This window comes from Oncorhynchus clarkii, chromosome 1 (assembly GCF_045791955.1).
Source record: "Oncorhynchus clarkii lewisi isolate Uvic-CL-2024 chromosome 1, UVic_Ocla_1.0, whole genome shotgun sequence".
Classification (NCBI taxonomy): domain Eukaryota; kingdom Metazoa; phylum Chordata; class Actinopteri; order Salmoniformes; family Salmonidae; genus Oncorhynchus; species Oncorhynchus clarkii.
The window spans coordinates 46,205,403-46,222,896 of record NC_092147.1 but is presented as its reverse complement, the minus strand read 5'-3'; the positions used below and the strand labels follow the sequence as shown (position 1 = coordinate 46,222,896).

The following is a 17,494-nucleotide window of genomic DNA, read 5'->3' as shown; positions in this document are numbered from 1 at the left end:
CGTTAATCTTTCCCTCGATCCTGACTAGTCTCCTAGTCCCTACCACTGAAAATCATCCCCACAGCATGGTGCTGCCACCACCATGCTTCACCTTAGATATGGTGCCAGGTTTCCTCCAGACGTGACGCTTGGCATTCAGGCCAAAGAGTTCAATATTGGTTTCATCACACCAGAGAATCTTGTTACTCATGGTCAGAGTCCTTTAGGTACCTTTTGGCAGACTCCAAGTGAGCTGTCATGTGCCTTTTACCAAGGAGTGGCTTCCATCTGGCCACTCTACCATAAAGGCCTGATTGGTGGAGGGCTGCAGAGATGGTTGTCCTTCTGGAAGGTTCTCCCATTTCCACAGAGGAACTCTGGAGCTGTGTCAGAGTGACCATTGGGTTCTTGGTCCACCTCCCTTGTCCCCCGATTGCTCAATTTGGCCCGGCGGCCAGCTCTAGGAAGTCTTGGTGGTTCCAAACTTCTTCCATTTGAGAATGATGGAGGCCACTGTGTTCTCGGGGACCTTCAATGATGCAGAAATGTTTTGGTAACCTTCCCCAGATCTGTGCCTCAACACAATCCTGTCTCTGAGCTCTACGGACAATTCCTTCAAACTCATGGCTTGGTTTTTTCTCTGACATGCAATGTCAGCCGTGGGACCTTATATAGACAGGTGTGTGCCTTTCCAAATCATATCCATTAAATTGTGTTTACCACAGGTAAACAATCAAGTTGTAGAAACATCAAGGATGATCAATGGACACAGGATGCACCTGAGCTCAATTTCGAGTCTCATAGCAAATGGTCTGAATACTTATGTAAATAAGGTATCTGTTTTTTATTTTTTATTAAATGTGCAAACATTTCTAAATGTCTTTGTCATTAGGAGGATGGAGGAAACAGGTACAAAAGTATCTACATCCACAGTAAAAACAAGTCCTATATCGATGTAACCTGAAAGGCCGCTCAGCAAGGAAGAAGCCACTGCTCCAAAACCGCCATAAAAAAGCCAGACTACAGTTTGCAACTGCACATGGGGACAAAGATCGTACTTTTTGGAGAAATGTCCTCTGGTTTGATGGAACAAAAATAGAACTGTTTGGCCATAATGACCGTTATGTTTGGAGGAAAAAGGGGAATGCTTGCAAGCCAAAGAACACCATCCCAACCGTGAAGCACAGGGGTGGCAGTATCATGTTGTGGGGTTCTTTGCTGCAGGTGGGACTGGTGCACTTTAAAAAATAGATGGCATTATGAGGTAGGAAAATTATGTGGAAAAATGTAAGCAACATCTCAAGACATCAGTTAAAGCTTGGTCGCAAATGGGTCTTCCAAATGGACAATGACCCCAAGCATACTTCCAAAGTTGTGGCAAAATGACTTAAGGACAACAAAGTCAAGGTATTGGGAGTGGCCATCACAAAGCCCTGACCTCAAAAAGCGTGTGCGAGCAAGGAGGCCTACAAACCTGACTCGGTTACACCAGCTCTGTCAGGAGGAATGGGCCAAAATTCACCCAACTTATTGTGGGAAGCTTGTGGAAGGCTACCTAAAACATTTGACCCAAGTTAAACAATTTCAAGGAAATGCTACCAAATACTAATTGAGTGTATGTAAACTTCTGACCCACTGGGAATGTGATGTAAGAAATGAAAGCTAAAATAAATCACTCTACTATTATTCTGACATTTCACATTCTTAAAATAAAGTGGTGATCCTAACTGACCTAAAAAATGAATTTTTACTAGGATAAAATGTCAGCAATTGTGAAAAACTGAGTTTAAAAGGTATTTGGCTAAGGTGTATGCAAACTTCTGACTTCAACTGTACACACACTCTCCACCGTTCCCCCAAAAACTACCACAAGCGGAGATATTCAACGGTTGTTCCATCCCTGAGCCCAACTCAAAGGACTTGATGTGCAAATGCATCTACAGTTGTAGCTGTTTGAGATGCATGCAAAATTGAGATTTGATTAACCAATGTCAAGTCCTAGCTGATGGAGCTCCGATACACCCCCTTCCCCTGAAACAGACACACACTGGTCCCCCTTTGTGATCATTTTCCCAAACATCTCTGTGCAGTCAGACCTTTGATTATTTTGTGCCACCACGGGCACAATAATTTTACCCCTCTCTGAATGTCCAAGTTTGAACCCCTCCCCATGTGTTACTGCACCTAGTGTTGCCAGCACTGCCACTACCTGGGTGGGGGCACCCCACCGGAATTCCCACCGGCTAGGTACAAGGTCATCAAGGTTCTCATTAGCAGCTCTGAGAAATTCCTTGTATATTATGCTCACTCATCCAGGGGCTTTGGCCTCGTAAGACCAACCCTGATAGGCAGGCTCAGAATCTTGAGGGGGCAATGCTGCTTTTAGTGGGTCTCTGACCGCATTTATCCTTCTGTCTTGGCTGGGTAAAGGTTAATTGCAGTAGGCCTATAAAACAGATAAAGACTACTCAGTGTATGGGTCGCTCAGGTGGGTGTCTAGGGTATAGGATTTGGGACGTTCCATCATGATAGGATAACAAATAAATAAACTACATTTATAATTTATTTTCAAATGTATATCCCATATCTGCAAAAAATTGAAAGATCTCTCTGTCACCACTCCTGCTCGCAGACCAGTGGTGGATTTAGGGGCGGCACTGGGCGCCCGCACAAAAAAAATCTAAAACTGCAACATCACGTTAGATAGCTGCCAGTGCCCCATTTGAGGTTTCTCCACTCCACGTTAAAATGACCACTCCGTTCATTCCCACCTCCAATTCGTGAATACGTAGCCTGTGTCATTCTTCTGAGGTAGAACCTAAACAAGCATTTCCGCTCTAGAACAGTGGAACCGGGCTGCCTCACAGTGCCACGTTCAAAGCCGGCTCAAAACAAAAGTGCCGTAATTAAGTATTTGGAGTAACGAGTAGGATTCTGAGTTTTCGCTTTCCTCTTTTGTTCTGTATTGCTCCTCAAGCAAGGGGGAGGCCAATGACAGAGGGCACCATCAGACCAACTCCTTGAATGGCCTCCATAATTGTATGTTCCTACACTGTATTTATGCATGGAATATTGTTTTTCAGCTAGAAAAGCTCAGAAATAGCTGGAGTGCGTCTTTAAAACAATATTTTAACAGTAGAAAAATCACAACATTAACCAACATACCTAGCCTATCATAAAGCACAATATTTGAAAAAATACCAACAATAAGCCAACTCTTGCAAAGAACACAATAGTCAAAACAAATGACCTCTTGATCATGAGTTTATTACAGGTTATTTTGACAAATTAAATAAGGCACGTTCACTGCATCTAACATTTAAAAAAAATGTAATAAAATACTTTAGTAGGAAAATAATCAACATTGAGATTGGAGTGGACAACTGCTACTGTATAAACCAAAACAGTAACTTTGAAATAAAAAAATACATCTGTACACTGATGCTAGTCATCCGTGTTCAATGTACTGTATGTGCTGGATGATGATGAGTTCAATACATGTCAGTTCAAAACTACTGATATTTCAGAGTGTTGCTGATAAAACATGCCCCCCCCCCCCCCCCAAAATGGTACTTGTAAAGTGCAAACTCCCGATAGAATTGGTTGGGTCCTATATGGCCTCGCTTTGCAAGATTAGGATCAACTGCCATAGAGGTGAAATTGAATTATCAGTTGAATGCTAAATTAAACACTTTTGTTTTTGCATTCGATTATTTTCTACAGGACAAATATCAGAATAGAGTAAAGGTGATGGATAAACAAATTAAATATGGCAATTGTGTTATTATATTCTCAAAAGCAGTATTTAGTGACAGTACTATCCATTTGTGGAGTCAGTGGATTGAGCTACCGTATAAAGATTTGTGCGTATACACTGTTATGGTTCTCTCTCTACCTACAAAGCAACCAAGATAACTATTTTAATAAGTGTTTCGACATTCACTGGGATACAAGTGTGGCCTCACTATGCATAGTCATTCAAATGCCACACACCAGGGAGGTACATTGTGTTATAGATAGAAAACCATAAATGGGCATTTCTAACCTATGTCAATTTATGGTTTTCTAATGGGAATAACTCAGTAAATAAAATAAAATCCAAACCGCAGGACTGTAATCAAATGAAACTACATTTTTAAAAATAGAGCCCTGATTTTATATGTTCAAATAAAAAAAAAGCGTCCAGATGTAACATAATCATAGATATTCAGATTAGCATTTTTGTCAAGTAGACAAAACAATAAAAACACACTGATATGCTATGTCACTATCCACTGTCAGAATGTTCTATCGACCGTCTCTTTTATAAGGGTGAGCAACAAAACTAAAATAAGCTAAAACAGAATTACATTCGCATCAAGTTGAATTAACATGTTTTGCATCCCTTTTTCGTGAAGGCAAGGAGAAAAAGTGCTTAAAATAACAGTCAGATCAACTAACTAAAAATAGGCCCCACTCTTCTCTGGACACTGTGCAAGTTCTCCCTTGACTGGGGTCTGCCTTGGCCTCTGCGCCTCAGAGTACCTCTATTTCTTCTACCAGTTCTTCTACCAGGTCCTCCATGTCTTTGGGTGGGCTCTCAGTCTCAGGACAGTTCCTCTTAGACTCTACTTCGGTGTCTGGTGAGGTGTGGACATTCTTTTCCTCTCCGTTTCGGTCTCCATTGACTTGGCTAGGTGTGTGTGATGGAACCTCGTGAGTGTGTGACAGGTCGCTGCTGGGGGTTTGTTGTGTATTTGATGGGATGTCAGGTGTGCGTGTACTTGACGGGTCGGGTGTGTGTATGTCAGGTGTGTATGTATGCAATGGTTCACCTGGAGTGTCTGAAGGGTCTTTAGCTATGTTTGTGTCCTCATTTGCCTCGGCCTCTCCTGTGTGTCTCCGGTCCTGGCCCCACTGAGGAGACTGGGGGTGCACTGTGTCCAAAGTGTGACTGCGGCTCAGGGCCTTCTCTCTGTCCCTTTGGTCACCAGGCTTGGGGCTTCCCTCTGGGCTAGAGCAGATGCTGAATGGTCCACCGCTCTCCAGGGTCTCCCCCCGCCTCAGTTTCCACCTCTCAGAAGTGGGGGAGTTGATGGAAGGCACACTGGTGTCCCTGGGAAGACCTTTCTTAATTTGCTGAACACTGAAAAAAAACATCAAACAACATCCACAAGCTCAGAGGAATTGCACCGAAGCATAGCAGTTCCTTAAAATGTACGTTTATTGAAACTTATGAGTAAACTATGACAAAAGTTGTTCTGGATCGGCTTTGTGTACATAGGAACACATTTTCTATCTAGGAAACATTTAACATCTAACTAAACAAACAAACCGCACATGGTCTCAACTGATCTTTTTCCAAACTGTAGTCAAATTGAGATTAACTTCACTATGAAGGACAGCATACATTTTCCACAAGGTGGCACACAATCTTTTCCATGGTACTGACCGGTTTATTGACTGGGCCAGCTTCTGACGTCTCCCACTGACATTAACCTGCTGATGCTTGAGCCGCTGGACAAATGAGTGTGCTGGGATTGGGAGAAAGAAGTAAGAAAGACTGTTCCATATCCACAGCAGCATACCATGGGCATGCATTCTAAGTGGTATGACAGTATGGACAGTGGAACATAGTTTGAATCATTGGGTTTTGGAAAACAAACCCCAATAATCCAAAATACAGCAGTAGTAGATTGGTCCCCAAAATTGACGAAGATAATTATTAGGTGACAAAGTTGGTGAGAAGACATTTCATTGTGTGTTACTTGCAACATATCGCTGTACCTTCACGCTCTAGCAGGTAGGTGGTCAAGGAAAAACAGTGGCTGGTGTCTATACCGACTCTCTTACCCAGAGCCCCCTTGGGCACAGAGAGCAGTTTGATTGGTTCAGCATTGTGAGAGTCTCCAGATGCCTTCTGAAGAGTCCTCAGGATTTCAGTGTTCTGAAAGTGGAAAAACAAAAAGCCCATTTCATAAAGAACTCATTATTTCCCCCAGCTCTATGGTTGTTGGTTCAGATCTGCTACTGAAAAGAATGACATGTAGACCCATACACAAAACAGTTGGTGAGGTGCTGACGAACAGAAAGTTAGCAAATCTAAGAAAAATAAAGTTGCACATACTGTACATCTTTGTGCAACTCTGTTTAACAAGGTCACCTTGACCCTGATCTAACCCTTCAGTGGCTGTTAGATTCTCACTTTTCCCCTGGTCTCCACAGCACAGTCCAGTGCTGTCCTTTGTCTCTTGTTCCTCATGTGGACCAAGGCTCCAGCCTGCAGTAACAGCTCCACCAGGGCCAGGTGGCCCCCTTTCACAGCCTCGTGCAGGGCCGTGTTGCCCTGGATGTTGGACAGGTTCACTGAGGCGTTGCTCTGGAGGAAGACAATATAGAAACGTCTGATCGCACACCGTTTTGCTGCTCACAATAGGCAGCCTTTTTAATGAAGCTTAGGTGGTATGGTTTACAAGGTTTGGACCAACACGGTCTTTGTCAGGTGATTGCCCTGCTATCATTTTTCTACTTTTTGGTCCCTGGCAGTTAGCTATAAAGACCCCACTTAGCTGTTTATTTCTCCAGTGTGATGGTGTTGGCCTGTTTGACGCACTAGGGGGCAGCAGTATCAGTGTTCTGTTCACCTGCAGCAGGATGGTTGCCGTGCCCAGGTGACCTCTGAGGCAGGTGTGAATCAGAGGGGTGTTGCCATAGCGATCCTTCTTATTCAGCTTGGCGTTGCACTCCAGCAGTGATGTCACTACCTGAACATAAAACCAATGAGAGATTGAATCTTTTCCCATCTTCGCCCCAGACAATCTGCAGCAGATCTGCGTGTTCTTTCAAACACTTCAAACTTCTGGGCGAGTCTGCCTGGAGACCTAGATGGAAGGGTGCTGGGACTATTCTGCGGTTTCTGATGAGCCAGAGAAGCTCAATCAAACACAGCTAAAGTATAGTACTGTCTGCCCACCTGTATGTGGCTGTTCTGGCTGGCCAGGTGCAGTGGCGTGGCACTCTGGTTGTTGCGTGCGTTGACGTTGGCCCCGTTGCGGCTGAGCAGGGACACCAGCGCCGTGTGACCATGGAGCGCCGCCACGTGGAGGGGAGTGAAGCCATCCACACTACTGCTGTTCACACCCAGACCACTGGCCTGCAGGCACACAAACTTCTGGAGGCACGCGCACACACACACTAAGTTAGCTGGACAGCTCTGCAGGAACATTACAAAAAAACTCAACAAAATCTCCATTCACCATAGCTTTACTACTACCAGTAAGGCCCTGTCTGAAGACTGCTGTTTGTTTGCTCATTGTACATCAGAAAGAGGTTTGGTAAGTGTGTTTGTCAGGGTATGGAGCCTGCAGTGGTGAGGAGACATGAGAGGGTTGTTGTCTGACCTTCTGTGACGGCCCACAGTGTGGACACTGGCACAGTGGGTGGCACAACTTAGTCCAGGAGGGCAGCCCTGCTTCCTCCTCCTCTGGCTCCTCGTCCAACCACTCCAACAGGTACCGCACCATCTCTATGTCTCCATCGGCGGCCGCACGCAGCAACTTCTCCACCTGTCAGTCAGAGAGAGGCAGCCTATTAGAACACCAGACAGTAAACGCAGGGCCTTTAGAAACTGCCAACATGGATTACAAATTACAGATATAGTCAGTCCTACAAAAACTTTGTGTGAAAGCTCTAAATATTAGCATCCCTCAATAAATATAAAAAAACTGCATCTAATTTCACCTACATTCCCTCCCCATTTCTGTTCCCTAAAATGTTAAGTTCCCTATTTAGGGGACTTTGAGCGGTTCTGGACTAGTTCTGACTGATATTTCTGTGCACAGTGTGCTCTGTGAAAGGCGCAACATCAATTGCTTTACATTCCCTAAAAGTTCTGGTGGTCTTGATTCAAATGCACTATTTGCAAGCGCAGCTGTGAGGTTCACAGACATTTGCATAGGAAGCGACATTACATTTTCTGGCCTATCCAGACAAAGGAACGATTTCCAGTTCCTGTGACCCTCGTAGATGCACATGGAATAGCGCATATGAAAACGGGAGAGTCTAGCAGATGTAACAGATGGAAAAAAACAGAAATTAATTTTGCAGAATTGAAACAAGACGACTTCCTCTAGGTCACAGATGCACAACATCTCTGTGCTTAAAGCAGAAGTTGTAACAAGTCTGCGCACATTTGAATGGTGTCTGAGTCGCTCAGAGGACCTTTGGCGGAAAAAGTTGTCAGTTCTATGAAAAATGGTGCCAATATTGTACTGTCACTAAGTATGATCATATTTATTTTACAGTTATAAAGCTGACATCTTATAGTAAGTCGTTTATAATTTGATTGTTGCTATATTTAGAAAGCACTTCAGTCATTTTAAGCCCATTGCCCTACTTTTGTTGAATAGGGGGAAAAAAAATCTTATGATTTCTCATATTTGTACTATGTTCTTCAGCTTGTGTCATCAAAAGTGAGTACACCTCAGCAATTTATAACCACTTACCAGAAGGGCGAGTCCCAGATCTTTCTAAAACTATGCAGCATTACCAGTTATTGTTTATTGCCATCTCATGAAAATAATTACTTTTGGAAATGTCTTTTTTGGCAGAAATCTACATTTTGCCCTAACGCTCAACAATTGAATTAAGAGGATAGTACTCCTCAGACATTTTCAGGGTCAACTCTGCCTAAAACAGGGGTCCTGAGTGCTCTGCTCACCTCTTTGTGGAGGACCCTGTCGCAGTCGGGCCTGGCCTCAGAGCTCTGGGAGGTGGTGCTGGAGACAGAGGAACGGCGGCTGCTGCAGTCAGAGGCCTCGGGAGAGCGGTTAGGGGACTGGCAGGGACAGCAGGGGGAGAGAGAGAGCCCCGTCAATCAGCTGGCCATACCACACCCAGATCATGATCCGGTTTCCAGATAGAACTTAAACTTACCAGTGTTTTAACGATGCATCGTTACTATAACGTCCGAAGATGTCACATGCTTTTCCCAAAACACCACGTAGACCATGTTAGCTAAGTGCTTAGATGGAGCGTGTCTCGATACTGATAGCGCTGCTCTCAGATCAGCTTTCTCCATTCAAATCTCATTCAAATGATTCCACAATTCTGATGACGGATCAGCTCCTAAATAGATATTATATGGCTGCAAATGTTGAGGCGGCTTATTCTAATTCTTACCCCATAATAATGCACTAAATCACAGATTTAAATACATAGGCCTATGTAGCATATACTATATTATTTTAATGCAGTGATCTCTGTTTGTATTTGAAGCATCTTTGTATCATTCGCTTGTTTGTGGCAATTGCAAAGACATTGGCAACTTTTAAGTTCATTCTGAAGTTATCTGCAGTTACAGAGAGACAGAAACATCTTGATTCTAAGTTTAGCAGAGATTTTCTAACGACCCACCCAGCTTGTTCTTCGAGTGGTCTGAGGTAGTGAGTAAACATCTAGCGTTTTCAAGTGAAACACCAACGACGGTTTTGGGGAACAGCTCGGGGATTTAACGATGCTCCTACGAAGGTTTTAACAATGAACTTAGCCTTGAGATGCTTTTGGGAAACTGGACCCAGGCTGCTTCTAGCAGAGCAAGTAAAGAGATTTCTTTGGAATATTTAGGACAATACACCTACAGAATTCTGGTTAATGGTATTTTAACAGCTTGGCTGGTCAGAGCCAATAGTTTATCGAATGAAATGCTGTAGTTCCACTATTCTGTGTCAACTCTTCTCCTATGTGATGACATTTGACTTACATCATTGCCATCTCTTCTGTGAGAACTGTGTTGTGTCAACTCCAGCAGCGTCAAAATCTGCAAGACAGACGCACACACACACACTTACTTACATATGAGCACATACAGTGCATTGGGAAAGTATTCAGACTCCTTGACTTTTTACACATTTTGTTACATTACAGCCTTGTTCTAAAATTGATTCAATTGTTTTTCCTCCCCATCAATCTACACACAAAGCAAAATGACAAAGCAAAAACAGTTTTTTTTACTTAGTTAAAAATAAAAAAATAACGGAAATATCACATTTACATAAGTAGTCAGACCCTTGCTGAATCAGAATTAGTTAGGTGACATAGATAAATAAGATGTTTTATTTACTTTCATAATATGCTTATGTGAGATACTTGTCATTAGAATGTCTCTTTTTGGACTATACTGTCAGCAGTTGCATTTTCCTTTCTTCTCTAGGGAAAAGTCACTTGGGCCCAGAGAGGGGAGAGGTCAGGCTTGTCTTCATATGTGAATGTATCTGTTAAACCAAAAGTCACTTGGGCCCAGAGAGGGGAGAGGTCAGGCTTGTCTTCATATGTGAATGTATCTGTTAAACCATGTGAAGGATGATGGATGATTAAGGGGGAACCAATTATCTCTTGGCTCCACAATGTCTGTGCACAAGTCACTCCCCTCAGTGAGCTTGTCCAGGGGTGGGTTGTATTTGAGATGGGAGTATCTAAAGTTGACAATTGATATATGCCATTGGATGAGGTAATGTTTTGGTACTATGAAGTACCAAGAATGAGATTAGAACCTCGTCTTAGAGAACAAACTGAACAATAATTTATAGCTAATGCTATCTGGCTATGGGACACTCCTCTCTCAAGTAAAAGGCCCTTTGTGAAGTTTCTGAGATCTGTGGTTCGTCAAGTGAGTTGAGAGGGATGTATCTTGGCTATAAAAGATACTATAATTATTTTATAAGCACACTCAGAATTCATTTATAGACACTGAATTGATCTGAGAGTCAAAGGGCTATGGTGAAGCTCATATAATTAAGGATTAAGTTTAAAATATAACTCTGACTTGTGTGTGTTTTGTAAGCTCTCCTCATTTAGTAATACAGGAAATTACCACGACACCCTTTACTCAGTACTTTGTTGAAGCACATTTGGCAGCAATTACAGCCTCTTGGGTATGACGCTACAAGCTTGGCACACCTGTATTTGGGAAGTTTCTCCCATTCTTCTCTGCAGATCCTCTCAAGCTCTGTCAGGTTGGATTGGGAGCGTCGCTGCACAGCTATTGAGATGTTAGATCGTGTCGAAGTCCTGGCTCTGGCTGGACATTCAGAGACTTGTCCCAAAGCCACTCCTGCGTTGTCTTGGCTGTGTGCTTAGGGTCGTTGTCCTGTTGGAAGGTGAACCTTTGCCCCAGTCTGAGGTCTTGAGCAGGTTTTCATCAAGGATCTCTCTGTACTTTGCACCGTTCATCTTTCCCTCGATCCTGACTAGTCTCCTAGTCCCTGCCGCTGAAAAACATGCTTCATCATAGGGATGGTGCCAGGTTTCCTCCAGACGTGACACTTGGCATTCAGACCAACAAGTTTTATCTTGGTTTCATCAGATCAAAGAATCTTGTTTCTCAGGGTCAGAGTCCTTTAGGTGCCTTTTGGCAAACTCCAAGCGGCTGTCATTTGCTTCCGTCTGGCCACTGTGGAGTGCTGCAGAGATGGTTTTCCTTCTGTAAATTTATCCCATCTCCACAGAGGAACTCTGGAGCTCTGTCAGAGTGACCATCGAGTTCTTGGTCACCTCCCTGACCAAGGCCCTTCTCCCCCGACTATTCAGATTTCAACTTTCCGAAACACATACTTAATTTAAAAATATTTTTTTAAAGGGCCCATCTGGGTAGGTGGTAAAATGTTTGCATGTGACTGACTAAGTCGCTTTGGATAAAAGCGTGTGCTAAATAGCATATATTAGGTGGTTTTAGCAGATCAGGGGGTCTCACTCCTCACCTTAGAATTCAAAGCACACTGTAGTGGAGAGTCCTTGGCCTTGTTGTAGATGGTGGTGCTGGCTCCGTTCTCCAGCAGAACCTCGATGATGCCCTCGTAGCCCCAGCGGGCCGCGATGTGCAGGGGGGTGTCCCCCTTGTCGTTCTGGATGTTCAGACGGCACGTGGGCAGGTCGTAGTACACCAGAGCCTTAACACACTGGGACACGGATGGGATAACACCGTCAGACAAAAAGCAATCTCCTCTGAACTACCATAGAGCGCGACACTGTCAGTAGAGGCTGTCGTCATCATCCTCCATCTACCTGTACTCATTTACAGCAGAAAGGACAGGCTCATAGTATTGGATGGAATGGCATTGAACGCAAACACATGGTGTCAATGCGTTTGATACCACTCTATTCACTCCATCCAAGCTATTATTATGAGTCATTCACCCCTCAGCACCCTCGTGTGATACAGATACTTTCATTTCTATCCCATGTCCTGTGACTGGTTGCACTTCCTCAGCTCTATCCCTCAGATTACCAAACACATTGGCACAGTCAAAAGCTGTTGAAATGAGATTGTGACTTTAAAAAGACAGATTTACACTGCAGTGGCTCCCCAGACTGACTTACATCTTCATGTCCATACATACAGGCCAGGTGCAGAGGAGTGTTTCCATTGTTGTCCTGGGCATCTGTGTTCGCCTTATAGTGCAAGAGCAGCAGCTGGGTGGGAGAGAGAGTGAGAGAAAAATATGTCAGAGAGATTGAACAGTTTGTGTAACAGAAGTATCCTTTTTGTGTACAGTTTCTGTGATATAGTGTAGCTCATCTTAACCTGGTTCCAGATCTGTTTAGGAGTAGGTAAGGCAGCACAAAAAGATCTGGAACCAGGCTATTACCATCCAGCTAGCATCCCGTCTCACCGTGACTCCCTGGTAGCCCTTCTGACAGGAGAGGTGCAGGGGTGAGAGGGCGTGGTAGTCTGTGGCGTTCACCAGAGCGCCCTTAGACACCAGCAGGTCGATCAACAGGGACTGACCTGCCATGGCAAAGACAGGCTTTTTACTTTATTTAGACAGTGGGGAATGAGAACGGGAGACAGACGGAAGGGGATGAAAAGTACAGAAAGTGGCAGATCGGGGATTTCGATTCCCCCTGCCTTTAGGGTCTATGTGTAGTCCCAAGGAAGATTTGTGGATCAATAGGCCACCCTCAGGCACTTATTAGCATCACCTACCGCAGATAGCAGCGACATGAAGTGGCGTGTATCCTCTATCGTCTCGAGAGAAGGGCGTTACAATGGACGGGTCATTCAGTCTTCTGCGCGAAGCAGACACAGCAATAGAGAAAAGGGAAATTAAACTTCAAGGGGAATTACAAAAGTAGGAGAATAAATCACGTGTTCGGTTTCTATCCACTGCATTTAATGACAATAACACAGAAAGAGAATATGATTCCACTAGGAGTGAGAGAGGCAGAAAAACAGACAAGTGAAGTGTCTGAGACTTACCTGATGGGTGAGGGAAAGGGGATATCTAGTCAGTTGCACAACTGAATGTATTCAATTGAAAAATGTCTTCCGCATTCCTCTGAATCAGAGGTGCGGGGGGCTGCCTTAATCGAAGTCCACGTTATCGGCGCCCGGGGAGTAGTTGTTGTGGGGGGTTAACTGCCTTGCTCAAAGGCGGAACGGCAGATTTTTCCACCTTGCCGGCTCGGGTATTCGAACAAGCAACCTTTCGGTTACTGTCCCAACGCTCTAATTGCTAGGCTACCTGCCGCCCCGTCATAACAAACCTGTGTGTGGTATTGCGTGCGTGTGCTCACCCAGAGACCCGGAGCTCACAGTGATCACAGGAGCAAAGGGGGTGACACATCTTCACCCCGTCCTCATCGCTTTCGTTTTCACTCAACACACGCTTGACCTCCGCTTCGTTACCGTTGGCTATGTGCTACAGGACACACACACACACACACACACACACACACACACACACACTCAGTTAAAAAAAAAAAATAATCATACGGATAATTGATTTTTTTTAAACCCAAAGAAAGTTAGTTAAACAATGTTTTCATGTGAACAAATTAAATTGTTTAATGAAGTAAGGTATCCATTTAGCCAATAGACCATGATGCCCAGTCAGTGCTGGGGAAGCTACTCTGAAATCATAGTTACCAAGCTACCAATAACTGCACACTAGAAGTTAACGCTACACTAAAGCTACCCTTAAGGAACTAAAGCCACTTTGAAAAATGTCACAGACTACAAATTGCAAGAACAGGTCACTCTGGGGTCAGGTGTTAACAGACTGTGTAATTTAGCCTACTAAACACGAAAACTGTTTCAAGTGAGAATTAGGCAGGTCTGATGCCCTCATATTTTCTTATATTTTTGCAAATAAAAGCTGTGTGTAGTTAACTTTTTTGCCATGTAGTGATGTAGCTATTAACAGAAACCACTACCAAGATTAGAATTGAGTTCAACTACAAACAAACTACTGCAAAATGTAGATAAATGACTAATTTACAACATGTAGTTCACTACTCCCCAACACAGAGTAAAGCTTTCCTCCCCCCTAAAACTTGGTCATGTTCTCACCTCAAACAGACAGTTGATGGGGGTAGCATCGTTCTGACTGAGCAGGTTTATTTTCTGTGTGAAACGCACCTTGTCGTTCAGTTCCCCTGAGCCCTGCAAACAACAGACACAGTCACTTACTCTGCACACAGGACTCTTTTCCCCTCACTCATTTCGGTCAAGTTCGCTCACTACTGTGGCCTGTTATGACAGGTATTGCAGTGATAAAGTGGTGTATCTAAGTCAACAGCGCTTGTATAGGATATCAGCTACAACAATGTTGTATGTGCTGGTGGTGTATGAAGCCATTTTCACAACATTGAGCCAAGTCAAGCTAGCCAGGGCCCAGGTACACTGAGTGAACAAAAACATCAAGAACACCTGCTCTTTCCATGACAGACTGACCAGGTGAATCCAGGTGAAAGCTATGATCTCTTATTGATGTCACTTGTTAAATCCACTTCAAAATCAGTGTATATGAAGGGGAGCAGACAGGTTAAAGAAGGATTTTTAAGCCTCGAGACAATTGAGACATGGATTGTGTATGTGTGCCATTCAAAGGGTGGATTGGCAAGACAAAAGATTTAAGCGCCTTTGAACAGGCGCACCAGTTTGCGTCAAGAACTGCAACGCTTTGGAACGTTTTTTCACACTCAACAGTTTCCTGTGTGTATCAAGAACGGTTCACCACTCAAACGACATCCAGCCATCTTGACACAACTGTGGGAAGAGTCTATTCCCCGACCAATTGAGGCTGTTCTGAGGGGAAAAAAGGAGGGTGCAAATCAATATTAAAGTTTTGTACACTCAGTGTAGTGTAACGTAAGGAAGGAGCCACCCTGTGTGAGTGCTACTGTACTTTGTTGTGCTCACCATTTGTCTCTGGCTCAGGAAGTTGACCTAGCTGATGACTGGGTGAGTTCTTACTGTGTGAGTACTACTATACTGTACTGTAATGTACTGTACTGTCACCTTTTGTTCCTGGCTCAGGTTGAGGTTGCCCTGGCTGATGAACTCGACGGCGGCCTCGAACGACGTCAGCCAGTAGCTCAGCTCGTCCTTGGTGGAGCTACAGAAATGGAAGTTCTTGATGTAGCTCAGGTTGGCCATCCTGGAAGAGTATTAGTTAAACACAACACTGGCTTTTAATACATTATTTACTAGTTAATGAATCAATCAATGACTCGGTTTAATTACTAGGTCACTTTAGTAATTCATTCATTCATTCAACTAGTTTACTTGAAGTAAATCAAGTCATTCCATAGTCAGTGGTATTAGTAGGTTGAAGGGTTTCTGCTGAACATCTTCCTCACCAATTGGGGATCTCCGTCTTCACAAGTAAGTACAGAATGACAGAGAGAAGATCGTCTGCACATACGGCCTCTATGCTCACTGCATGTGAAGGAAAAAAAGGGAAATGAAAGGAAGAATTCAATTACGGTGGTTCCTTCGGTAACTGTAACCTGTTAATGTGACTGAGGTTTATGGCAGGGGCACACAGTAGACTAGAGAGATAAGGCTCTTTAAAATGAATACATCAAAACCGCTTCATCCTACAAACACATGAGCGTTGCTTTACAGAGTTGCTTTACCTGTGAAATGCCCACACAGTCTGTCTAACCTCTGTGAGACAGACACTCTGCCTCTTTCCTTGACATTTAGGCTTTAAATTGGTAAATTGGCTGTTTGGCCAACAGAAATTACGAGTGGATCACACCCCGCCACAGGGACAGGGTAAGGGTTGTTATGTGGCCAACAAGGATTTATTTCCAAAACAAACTGGACAAACACATTAGGCCCTAAGAGTCAGGACATTGTTATGCGTAAGTACAGAGTTAATTTTATTACCAGGCAGGGAGTGAACAGAAATTGAGGAATGGACGACATTATGTGGCACTGTGCAGAGTTTAGTCAACTTTCCTACACACCCTGACCTGGGCGGTTACAATGACCAGCCTTGTAAGCTACTTATAGTAACTTAATGTCATCATAAAACATTGGTAAAACAGCCACTCGTGCACATGTAACATTTCTACCTGTAACTTTCTGGATGAAAGCTAAAATTATATTTGACTCCAGAGGCCGAAGCATGACCTTACAGATTTGCAGAGATGTGGTAAAGAGGTCAGTGGAACACAGACCATGAAGGGGGGGGGGGGGGGTAGAAAAGGGACGGCGGATTGGCACACAATCAACAAATCTGATCTAACAAAGTGGCAATCCGTAATGATTTATGTATTGTAACAGGCCCACAATGCGGTGTCTACAGTCCGATTTGGAAATAATTGGCTGTTTCGATGCATAACATTTAAAAGTAGCCGCTTTTCAGGCTTCGAAAAAGTGACTCCTAAATGCTCTTATAAGCCGGTAAGCTGGTAGCATATTATAAGCTGGTAGCATAGCTAGCGTGGAGAAACGGGTGGTGGTAGACAGTCGTTTTTAACTGGAATGCAGTTGATTGGTGACAATAACATGAAATTGTATTGGGGTTGACATCCATACGAGCATTATACTCAAGATTTTTACCTCAACACAGTGTGAAATATACATATAAACAATAGCCTAAATGTAGGCTAATTTTGCTGAGGGGCAATGAGGAGATTCGGGATCTTTCCCCCACACGTTTCCATGGCATTTCCACTGTTTTGGTTTTTTAAACCTTTATTTAACTAGGCAAGTCAGTTAAGAACAAATTATTATTTACAATGACGGCCCACCGGGGAACGTGACTGGCCCAACGCCCTAACCGCTAGGCTACCTGCCGCCCCATGGTTGAGTTTCTTTGATCTCTTTACCGCATCTATAGTACCATAACAAACAGTCCAGAATCCATTTTAAGGCACATTTACGTTCCAGTGTCAACGGTGCTGTTTGTGGCACAACAACACTGTGTAAACTTCTGCCGATGTGACATGAAATGCAGACTGGAGAGACAAGAGACAGACAGATGGTATACCTGAGCTGCTGGGGGACTGCATGATGGCGAGTCCCACCTTTCTGAGGCAGAGCAGCTTGTGTAGAGGAGAGGTGCAGTGGTTCAACTGGCTCAGCTCTCTCTTGGCCCGGGGTATATTTATACTGTATTTGGTAATAGGGAAATACAACTGGGTATTGATACTATAGTAGGATTCAGGGACACACTAGGTGATAATGATACTGGATGAGACAGGCAAACATACTCCTATAGTCTATAGACAACGGAACAGGTTC

The 17,494-nt window shown here is 43.8% G+C and overlaps 1 protein-coding gene across 5 annotated transcripts in view; it reads right to left on the bottom strand.

The window, feature by feature from the left end:
- Positions 1–3,225: 3,225 nt before the first annotated feature.
- The window catches only part of LOC139407985 (ankyrin repeat domain-containing protein 27-like), a 36,872-nt gene continuing 22,603 nt past the window's right edge, over positions 3,226–17,494 (bottom strand). For 2 of the 5 annotated variants that reach the window (XM_071151838.1, XM_071151845.1), the window contains 18 exons: positions 17,241–17,362; positions 15,598–15,676; positions 15,257–15,395; positions 14,306–14,398; positions 13,531–13,655; positions 12,941–13,023; positions 12,627–12,742; positions 12,334–12,426; positions 11,715–11,912; positions 9,719–9,775; positions 8,678–8,794; positions 7,359–7,523; positions 6,932–7,129; positions 6,603–6,722; positions 6,164–6,337; positions 5,746–5,905; positions 5,411–5,492; positions 3,226–5,104 (listed from right to left, as the gene is read on the bottom strand). In XM_071151838.1, the coding sequence (XP_071007939.1) occupies positions 4,495–5,104; positions 5,411–5,492; positions 5,746–5,905; positions 6,164–6,337; positions 6,603–6,722; positions 6,932–7,129; positions 7,359–7,523; positions 8,678–8,794; positions 9,719–9,775; positions 11,715–11,912; positions 12,334–12,426; positions 12,627–12,742; positions 12,941–13,023; positions 13,531–13,655; positions 14,306–14,398; positions 15,257–15,395; positions 15,598–15,676; positions 17,241–17,362 (2,731 nt within the window). In that variant the 3' untranslated portion in view covers positions 3,226–4,494. The remainder of the gene's footprint in view (positions 5,105–5,410; positions 5,493–5,745; positions 5,906–6,163; positions 6,338–6,602; positions 6,723–6,931; positions 7,130–7,358; positions 7,524–8,677; positions 8,795–9,718; positions 9,776–11,714; positions 11,913–12,333; positions 12,427–12,626; positions 12,743–12,940; positions 13,024–13,530; positions 13,656–14,305; positions 14,399–15,256; positions 15,396–15,597; positions 15,677–17,240; positions 17,363–17,494) is intronic. The other 3 variants (XM_071151850.1, XM_071151841.1, XM_071151854.1) reach the window with 3 other exon arrangements.